Source organism: Centropristis striata, chromosome 6, assembly GCF_030273125.1.
Source record: "Centropristis striata isolate RG_2023a ecotype Rhode Island chromosome 6, C.striata_1.0, whole genome shotgun sequence".
NCBI classification, from domain to species: Eukaryota; Metazoa; Chordata; class Actinopteri; order Perciformes; family Serranidae; genus Centropristis; species Centropristis striata.
In genome coordinates, this window is record NC_081522.1 from 39,969,206 (window position 1) to 39,979,798 (window position 10,593).

The window sequence follows — 10,593 nt, forward strand, 5'->3', positions numbered from 1 at the left end:
AAGGCTCAGACCAGATTTAGAATCAACGGCTTTAGCACACCCCCAAGAGACATTGTATGTTGATGGATCATGTTACAGAGACTACACAGGAAACCATGCAGGCTATGCAGTAGTGAGACAGGAAGGAAACAGGTTTCTCACTGCCAAAGCAGAGAGCTGCGAGCAGCCCTGCTCTGCTCAATTAGCTGAACTACGTGCACTAACAGAAGCGTGCAGAATAGCTAAAGGAAAAATAGCAAACATTTACACTGACTCGGCTTATGCACATGGTGTGTGTCATCTATTTGGAGCTGTGTGGAAACAAAGAGGCTTCACAAAATCAGATGGTAGCCCGATTCAACATAACAAACAAATAAGGGAATTAATGTCAGCAATGATGCTCCCGACTAAACTTGCAATCATAAAGTGTCAAGCTCATCGGAAGGGAAATGATGATGTGATAAAAGGTAACAATGCAGCAGACGAAGCTGCCAAAATGGCTTCTAAAAGTGAGGTTGCAATTTTGTCGCCGGTAATATCATTAGAGCCAACAACAACACCAGATGACATTGTCCTAATTCAGGCAGAAGCCAGTCCACGTGAACAATCACTGTGGCGCAGTAGAGGAGCCACAGTGGACAACAAAGGTCTTTGGAGATCACACGAGGGTCTCATAGTAGCACCCGTGACGTTGCTAACAATCCTAATCTCCCAGGCCCACAATGTTTGCCATTGTGGGAGGGGGGAAGTCATGAAAAAACTAAGACAGCAAGGCTACTGGTCACCGTATCTACAGGCGATGGTAGATGAAATACTGAACCAATGTGAAATTTGCGCTGAAAACAATGTGCGTAAGGGTGTTAAAACACCAGTGGGACACATTCCAGTCCCAGAGGGACCGTTCAAACACTTAGCCCTAGATTATGTCGACATGATCAAAACTGTACAGGGGAAACGATACATGCTTGTGATAATTGATCGTTTCAGCCGTTGGGTGGAGGCGCATCCGTCCAAGGACTTAGGGGCAGAAACGGTGGTTAAATTTTTGATACGAGAAGTCATTCCAAGATTTGGCATTCCTTCTGAAATAAGCTCAGATAACGGTGCAGCGTTTGTTCAAAAAGTAGCCAAGGGTATTTTACAACAACTGCGAATCAAACAAAGACTCTCTGCAGTGTACCACCCGGAAAGTAATGGGATGGTCGAACGTATAAACGGAACGCTAAAATCAAAAATAAACAAGATTTGTGCCAGTACAAAGCTTAATTGGGTGGATGCTTTACCACTTGCTTTGATGCAATATCGCACACAAACCCATAGAAGCACTCATCTAACACCGCATGAAATGCTAACGGGTCGACCCATGCCAACACCACAGATGAGAGGTCCATATAAGGGGCCTAGTCTTGAACAGTTACAAACTGAGCTGCAAGACTACATGAAACACCTAACGGCCATCCACAGATCGATCTACCTACAGGAAAAAGAAAGGGAGCCAGATCCCAAACGAGACATTGAGAGACCAGTGGAGCCGGGGGACAAAGTCTACATCAAAATCTTCAGACGAAAGTGGCATCAACCACGTCGAGAGGGTCCATATACTGTCATACGAGCCACACCAACGGCAGTCCAGGTGGAAGGAAGCACCACGTGGTACCACTTAAACCACTGCTGCAAAGTCCAGGACTCAAAAAAGGGCAGTACTGCACTAATTGATGATATCAAGAAAAATGACTGTGAGAATAATGTTGACAGTGACAAGCATTCTATTGTGGATGCTCTCAGGAAACCTGGGACAGCTGCAGGAGATGCAGAGGAAGCTGAGCAGGGTCCGAGGAGATCAAAACGGCTGGCAGCAGGCAGACAGAGTCCAGGCAGCAGTGAGCAACATCCCACAGGAAACAGATAAGTGCGATGCAAAGACATACACGACAGCTCACAGAGAGACAGGACCAAGACTAGCATTGACTACACATGACCAACGACATGGAAAAATAATGACTAGACGAGACGTTCACAAATACTGGGACTGGTATACAACCTGGCGCACGCCAGACGAGTTAGAGGGAAAATCTGTATATTATGAGGTGGCTGTGACGTCCAAAGATCGTGATAGAAGACAGCTGTGTGCGTTCAAATTCAGTCAAACAGGAGAGAAAACTTGGGGAGTAGGACCCTGTGAAGTAAAGCTTAGCATAGGAAGAGATATTGAGATAACAATGGAGACGGGTTACACCCCACGATTTGAATATTATGCTCATATCGCAGCAAAAAATCCAGAGGCTAACATAGAGGAAAGAGTAACATTAAAACTTGAGCGCAGAGACTACACTGATGTAATAATTCCAAAAGACATACGGCTGTTATCAGAGATCAATGGAGACCGAGTTAGAATTCACATTCCACCACAAGAAGTATCAAGCAGTTTAATTAGAAGGGACATTCGGGTGCTGGAGACAGAAACATCAACAGCAGAAAACGGGGTAATATGTGGGTGGACAACCAGACATCTCAAAGGAGATTCAACTTGGGGAGGGGAAGTGTGTGATATCAAGATTCTAAACACAGACGGAGGGTGGATGGTCGAACTTAACAGAAGAATAGTGCAATTAGAACACACATATGCTTTAGAGACCATAGCTACTGATGATCGTGGACATCAGGTGAGAGAGATCTTACCTTGGTCGGCCCCCTTTTACATAAATGAGAATTCTAATCCACATGCACTTACCCATAGCCATGAGGTCACTACACCGAGAATAGAAGCGCGCATAATCACAACACCAAGGCTAGGTTTGACCACTGCACCACGAATTAGGTCAGAGCCAGACACACACACGGAACCAGACACACACACAGAGTTGAAACCACGCGCAGAGCCAGACACACACACAGGACCAAACACACACACAGAGTTGAACCCACGCGCACAACCGGACATACACGCACCTACTCACACACAACAGGAGCCGACTTCCCAACCTGATTTGATAGGCCAGAATGAGGAAGCAAAGACTACCATAAAAACGGTGCAGTACCCCCCGCTACATTGGTTGCCGCCCATGCCGCCCCCCACAACAGAAAAGTATCCCCCAAAGGAAAAGAACAAAAGAAAGGAAATAACAACCACAACTGAGGTCACACAGACAACCCTGAGTTATTGGCAGTGGCTACCGATGACAACATTAGCAAATCAGCAACATGAAATAACTGCCCCACCTAGTACAACAAAGGTAGCGCCTGGGAAGTGGCCGCCACATCCAAGGGCAAGATCTCCAGCACACAAGACAAACAAACGAAAGACACTGGGCACAACCACAGCAACTATAACAGAGAAAGACTTGGACTATTATGACACATATGACGACAACCCAGGATTAGAGGACGTAAATACAGACAGAGACCAGTGGAGATTAGTAAAACCAAGACACAGAAAATTACAACCTATTGCAGATGAATTGTGGGAAACAGCTAGCCAAAACAAATGGTATAAATGGGCAATGTATACAATTAAAGAGATGACACATAATGAATGTATAGTGTGTGCAGAATCTCCACTGTCTATTCCTACTGCTATGCCTGAAAAACACACGTTTGAGGAATGTGCCCGAGTCCAAAGTCAATTATGCAAGGAAGGGAAATTTAAGTCACGAGAGGAAGTCCCAATTATTTTTAGATATCCTATGTGTGGAATTCAATGCAGACTGTTACACGGGTCTAGGAAAATTCACAGCTATCTGGACAGTTGCCCTTACTGCAAATTTCATGAACAATGTGCTGAGTTCAGCTTGTTGACATCCCAACACGAGCCCCCTACTGACTACAAGGTAGACTACACCTTGGACTATGAATGTTTTGCTAGTGGAGGATTCCTAGGAGAAGGTGGAGGAGTAGAAATTGGAAATACATCTGTGCATTGTAATGTTACTTGGGTATTATCATGGTTCCCTCACACTAAATTCTCCCCGTTATTCATAAATAGGCCAATTTGGTTTGAGAATCCAGTCACCTTAGATCAAACCTGTGAAAATTTAACAATGACCACCCCATTCATGCATACACTTAGCGAGCAAACCCAGGCGATTGCAGATAGCTATTGGATTTGTGGTAACGACACTTTAAGTAATATCCTTCCACCAAGATGGATTGGACTTTGTGCGTTAGTTAGACTAAGAGTGCCAATGATTGTTATGTATGAGGGAGTGGAGGAAACTATTAACATTGACACATCCCCAGAGGAAATACATAGGAACAAACGAGAATTTAGCCCGGTCGAAAAAATTCACCTAAATGAGATTGGACAACCTGCAGGGATCCCAATGGAATTCAAAGCTCAGAATGAGATCAGAGCAGGTCTGGAATCAATACTCCCGTGGATCACAATAAACAAAAATGTTAACTGGATAAATTATGTGTATTACAACCAACAGAGATTCATCAATTACACAAGTGAAATTCTGAAAGCAATCGGTGAGCAGTTGCATGCAACTAGTATAATGGCATGGCAAAACAGACAGGTGTTAGAATGGATGTTAGCAGAAAAGGGAGGTGTCTGCAAAAGATTTGGTAAATACTGCTGCACCTTTATTCCTAATAATACAGCACCTGATGGATCTTTCACTAAAGCCATGGCTAAATTACAAAATCTAACCACTGAAGTAAGGGACAATGCTGGTCAGGGTGGCCTGTCTCTGGACTGGCTGGACCTAAATTTAGGAAAAGTTGGAGCCATAGTGGCTAAAGCAGCAATCATTGCTGTTATAGTTCTAATTTTGATTCTCTTTCTGTTCTGTTGCATCGCACCTATCGTGAGGAGATATGGACTGGGACTGCTGGCCAGCCAGGCAAAGGAAGTTCTGAACATACAAGGAGCTCACATGCTAAATGCAATGGCAGACATGAACCCTGAGATGCAAGGGGTCATGGGGCTACCGGACTTGTTCCCACAACCTGCCTATATGGATGATAGCGATGATCCGGATCAATGGGAAGAAAGTGAGGTGGTATAAACCAAACAGGGAAATGGTAAGAGGTAATTGAAATAGCGGAAAAGACATTCACCAGAACGTCGGGGGACGGGTGAGAATTATGTATCACACATAATGTTTTATCTTGTGTATCCTACCTAAAGTCTATATTTGAAAGAAAAAAAAAAAAAAAAAAAAAAAAAAAAAACTATATATATCCATATATACAGGTAAACATATAAGACATATAAAGACATCTACATATTCATGTGATTTTACTTTGGTTTTGTGTTATCTTTGCAGTTGTTTTGTGGCATGTTTGGATACTTTGGGCGTGGCTTGTTGGGGCCACATCCCTGTGGGTCTAGTGTGGCCGCATTGTCATTTGGGTAGTCAGGTTTGAAGTTCAGAAAATTTTCAATTTTTATGTTCATTATATTGCTGAAGTCATGTTTAATCATATAAAGGATGTGTAATCAGTAAAGCTAAAGCATATAAAATATATTGTGATCATTTGTTATGTAAAATGCATGCATCATGTTGTTGTTTTGAACCATGTTAAAATGCACATATCATGTTCTTGTTTTGTACCATATAGGAATGTACATACATCATGTTTGTTGCTAGAGTTAGAAGCCATTTCACAATGTAATGTGTAACATCCATAACATGTCTTGATGATGATTGATTTGTGATACACTCTGAATGTAAAACATATAGTGGGCAGTTATCAGGTCCAGATTGTGAGGTGACGCTCTTAAAAGTGTATGGCCGCCATGACGGGATGGGACCGCATCCGCCTTTTCCCTGTATACAGCCGACAGGGTTTTTCACGGATTGCACACTGGGGGAGCTGCATCTCACAATATGGGCATTATATATGGGTTCATTAACTTTCTATAATTAACGTGTGTTATGTAACAGAATAGCCGCTAAATACATATTTTAGGGAAACATATTATATGCATAGATTAGGGCTGCATAGGTTTGCTGTAACAAGTGCTTAATTACATGTAATCTTTCTACACTATTCCTCTTCCACACACAGGAACCATAATTTGGAACTAAATTCATAGGGAACACATTTTGTTAATTAAACTTTACATTTTTTGATAATGGTTAACACCATTATAAGGGAGGATATGTAGGATAAATCCGTAGTATAAATCCACATTGAAATGTGACCTAAGCACACAGGTGAAATATCAAACTCAGGGGAAAGGAAGGCCTGTTGGATGAAAGTCAGCATAGCGTATCCTGAGCGGAAGATCTGGTTAATACGATAACATTAAAATAAGAATAGGAGCTCCCAGGTGTACTCACATATCAAATGATTGTCATAACAGGAAAGTACAGGACAGTAAAACCTTAGTTACAAAGAAACAATGACGCACGAATTGAAGTGAAATGAGTTTGTGAGAGGCGTTGTCTCTCAGTTGTTGTTCTGACCATTGGATGTAATGTTTCATATGTTTTTACTGTCTGCCAATTAAATCCCGCACAAGGCTGTGTTTCGAGACTATCTGTTCGTCAAGTGTTTTCTTTAAAGATTTTCTACAACAACAGCTGCAGAGATTTACTGTCACTCTGATCCATTATTTCATCAGGCTGAGAGATGGGACTGCTTTATGTGGAAGAAAAGAGTGAAAGCATCTTTTTCAGGTGATGGAGATTAATAAGCTGGAAGAAAGCAACACTGCAGAACCGCCACCGCCTCCAGTGACATCATCAGATGTGTCAAAAGTCTTCACATTCATAACTGCAGTATAAGTAGAGATACTAGGGTTTAAAATACTCCTGTAGAGTATCAACTCAAGCTTAACACTAAAGTAAAAGTGTACAATTACTGGTTTCAAAACGAATTAAAGTAGAAAAGTTAAAGTAATAAAAGGGGAAAAAATGCCATTAAGGATTAAGTTTAGGCCCCGGAACATGAATGAACATATTTAGTCACCCAAAATTGACCAAAAAATAACACAAATTGACCAAAAACACGACAAAAAAGACACAAAATCACCCAAAATTGACCAAAAAATGACATAAAATGACCAAATAACGACAAAAAAGACCAAATTGCCCAAAAAAGACACAAACTCACCCAGAAATGTTTCCAAAAAACGACACAAAATCACCCAAAAAAGACACAAAATCACCCCAAATTGACCAAAAAATACACAAAATCGCCCAAAAAATACACAAAATCACCCCGAATTGACCAAAAAATGACACAAAATTACAAATAAAAACGACAAAAAAAGACACAAAATCACCCAAAAAAAGACACAAAATCACTCAAAATTGACCAAAAAAATGAAAAGGAGTCGCTGCTCAGTTTTCTGAGGTCAGTAAACAACATTTAGTTTCTGTTTTTTGCCAAAACTAACATCAGTTAATGCGTCAGTTAAGTAAGGTACCGAAGAATTTCTACGTTGTGACTTGAGCAGAAACAGCTCAAACCAACAGGAAAAAACGTATTAATGTCAACTAAAAAGGATAAGAAGGTGCAGAGAAAGATTAATGTGAATGTTAAGTGTGAACCCTTTGTGTGTTTGTGTGTTGGCATGTGTGGAAACAACAAAGTGTTTTTCTTCTTCTCTGGTCTTGTTTACCTCCAGTGCTTCCTGCTCCGGAGGTGAGCCGTGTTAATGAGGGAGCAGCGATAACAAACACCACTCCACAAAACCATCGATACGCTTCCATAGTGGCTGCTCACACATCTGCAGGTAATTATGCCCTCTGGATGTTCCAGCAGCCCCACGTCCTGCACCGTGCAGCAGGAGGAGCAGGAGGAGCAGGAGGAGCAGGGGCCCCGGGAGCCCGAGGACGGGGGCCCACACCAATTAGAGGGAAACTCACAGCAGAAGAGACTCTCAGACCGGCCGAGCAGAGGAGAGGCAGCATTGTTTCTCAGAAGGTTAGCGGTTAGCGCTGTGTCAGAGAACACACTGCAAAACTTGGAAATATAAATTGTTGACATTTAGGGCAATAATGTAAGTTAGCACAACAAAGGAAGCCAGTTGTCTGCTCAAAAACAAGTTGGTGAGTTGTTGTTACTTATATCTTTAAGTTGGGGTTCACAACAAGGGACAATAGTTCTGATAACTCTTATTTCTTTGTTGTGAAATGCTGGAAATCGGTGAAATTCATTAGCGAAAGCTAGCGGCTAAATGATGCTCGCGGCTAACTGATGCTAGCGGCTAATAGATGCTAGCGGCTAACTGATGCTAGCGGCTAACTGATGCTAGCGACGCTGCTTGTTAAAGCTACAAGAGTAGCCATTAGCGTATCAATGCTAACTCAAAATTGTGGTCGCAACATTAGCTGACATTTCATAGCGGCGTTACAATCGTGCCAATTCAGCACATTGCAGAAGTTAGCAGAAGTAAGGATTAAAAGTTATTACAATGTAAAATTAGAAGGTAGTACAACTTACAGTTGAGTTGACAAAAATCTGAATTCAGAGTTGAGGAAACTCAAAAACAAAACTTAAAATATTTAGTTTAATTGCCCAACTTAAAATTTTATTGAAGTTTGTTGCCTTGACATTTTGAGTTCACCCAACTTTTCTTTTTTTGCAGTGCAGACCGCCGCCTGCTGACACAACACAACACTCTTCTCTCTTGTCCTATTGAACCTGGATAACAAGGAACCATAATGACCGAGGACGAGGCTCTTCCATGTTCTGCAGATGTTTTTTTAGGACTTTTCTGAAAAGTGTGAAAGAAAAATATCCATAAACGGGCAGAAGTCACACGTCAGACCGCTCTGCTGGGACCAGGTGAGAAAAAGAGCCTGATGGCACCATCGCCTCCTCCTCCTCCTCCTCCTCCTCCTCCTCGTCTCCTGCAGGACCCACAGGTGGCAAAGTGGCAGAGCTGTTGTCATGGTAACCCCCCTTCATTTCACTTCCAGCATCCCGCCACATCCTGACAGATGTGTTAAGCCTGGTGGGGGACTGGAACCGAGAGGATTGACCCTTTCTCACCATTTTTCTTTGGGGAAGTTTCTTCTTGATTTGGGGAGATAGATAGAGAGAGAGAGAGAAAGAGAGAGAAAGAGAGAGAGAGAGAGAGAGAGAGAGATAGAGAGAGAACACATCCACTCCTTTACTACACAATATTACAGCTGAAACATTCAAATATATGTTGTTGTCTCTTTATTTACTTGATTTACTTAATGAATTGTATATTTGTCATTGATTGTCTCACATTTTTTCCCTATATATTTTAGGAAATCTATCCACTTTGTTGTATAGTCGAGGAGTGAATGTGTGCTTTATATATATACATACAAACATACACACACTTACATATACACATAGCGACTGGGTTGATTTTATGAAATGTATCTATTTTGTCTTATTGATTCTTATATCTTGCTGTTTTCGTACTTCAGCAATTTTGTTCTTTTAACTTTCTTGCCAATAAAGCCTTATCGACCAGAACATGGTGGAGGGATTAAATCTCTCTCCTGGCCTGGGAGGAGCTGGACGTTGTGGCTGGGGAGAGGGGCGCCTGGAATGCCCTGCTTATCCTGCTGCCCCCGCGACCCGGCCCCGGATTAGCGGAGAAAAATGGATGGATGGAGTCCCATAAAGTTACTAAACTATCAATGTGGAAGACTGATTAATAATTATCTTATTAATTATAACCAAATTACCATATTAATATTTACATTTACATTTAGTCATTTTGCAGACGCTTTTATCCAAAGCGACTTACAGGAAGAATAAAATAAAACAATGAAGGTATAGTGCAATAAGAGCTATTAGTGCATCAATAAGTGCTAGTGACAATTCTTTAAGGAGTATAATTATCGTGTGGTGCTAGGAGAGAAGATGCTCTCTGAAGAGCTGGGTCTTCAGGAGTTTTTTAAAGGTAGGTTTTTAGTAAAGGTTGAAGGAATTTGGAGTTCCCATCATAGAAGAGGTTGGTATCATTCATTTAGGTACAACATTAAATGTACAGGTGGTTTTCCAGGGGGTCCCCCAGGAGGAGCTGGATATTGTGGCTGGGGAGAGGGGCGCCTGCAAGGCCCTGCTTATCATGCTGCCCCCGCGACCCGGCCCCGGATAAGCGGAGAAAAATGGATGGATGGAGTCCCATAAAGTTACTAAACTATCAATGTGGAAGACTGATTAATAATTACCTTATTAATTATAACCAAATTACCATATTAACATTTAGTAAAGGTTGAAGCAATTTGGAGTTTCCATCATAGAAGAGGTTGGTATCATTCATTTAGCTACATTAAATGTACAGGATTTAACCCTCTGAAATCTTCGGCTATTATGTCCGTTAAAAAATCTGTTAAAAAATCGCTACCATGCCATATTGGTATCAGTTTTTTCAGCGCATTCTCACCTATATATATATATATCTCCTTGAATACCCTGCTTATCCTGCTGCCCTCGCGACCCGGCCCCGGATAAGTGGACGAGAATCGATGGATGGATTTAACTGAATTGAATTGAGGGAGAGAGAGACAGGGAGAGAGACAGACACAGAGGGAGACATAGTGAGAGAGAGACAGAGAGAGAGAGAGAGAGCGACACACACAGTTAGAGTGAGAGAGAGAGAGTAAACGTGCTCAGTAACCTCCTTTCTGCTCTCCCTGCTGTGTAATCAACGTGACATTGCAGGTGGAA

The 10,593-nt window shown here is 41.9% G+C and overlaps 1 protein-coding gene across 1 annotated transcript; it reads left to right on the plus strand.

Moving 5' to 3' along the window:
- Positions 1-98: 98 nt before the first annotated feature.
- On the plus strand, positions 99-7,872 carry LOC131973740 (uncharacterized). Its single transcript, XM_059335801.1, has 4 exons — positions 99-1,679; positions 1,765-1,888; positions 4,796-4,974; positions 7,562-7,872. The coding sequence occupies exons 1-4, from the start codon at positions 365-367 to the stop codon at positions 7,870-7,872; spliced, it is 1,929 nt and encodes a 642-aa protein (XP_059191784.1). The 5' UTR covers positions 99-364.
- Positions 7,873-10,593: the final 2,721 nt, after the last annotated feature.

Excerpts from the sequence above, each read along its gene's own strand:
- LOC131973740 (XM_059335801.1), top strand. The coding sequence starts at position 365 with ATGTCAGCAATGATGCTCCCGACTAAACTTGCAATCATAAAGTGTCAA. Across the intron at positions 1,680-1,764 it reads CCAGGACTCAAAAAAGGGCA|GAAACCTGGGACAGCTGCAG; the intron begins GTACTGCACTAA and ends GGATGCTCTCAG. Across the intron at positions 1,889-4,795 it reads ATCCCACAGGAAACAGATAA|ATATGGACTGGGACTGCTGG; the intron begins GTGCGATGCAAA and ends TATCGTGAGGAG.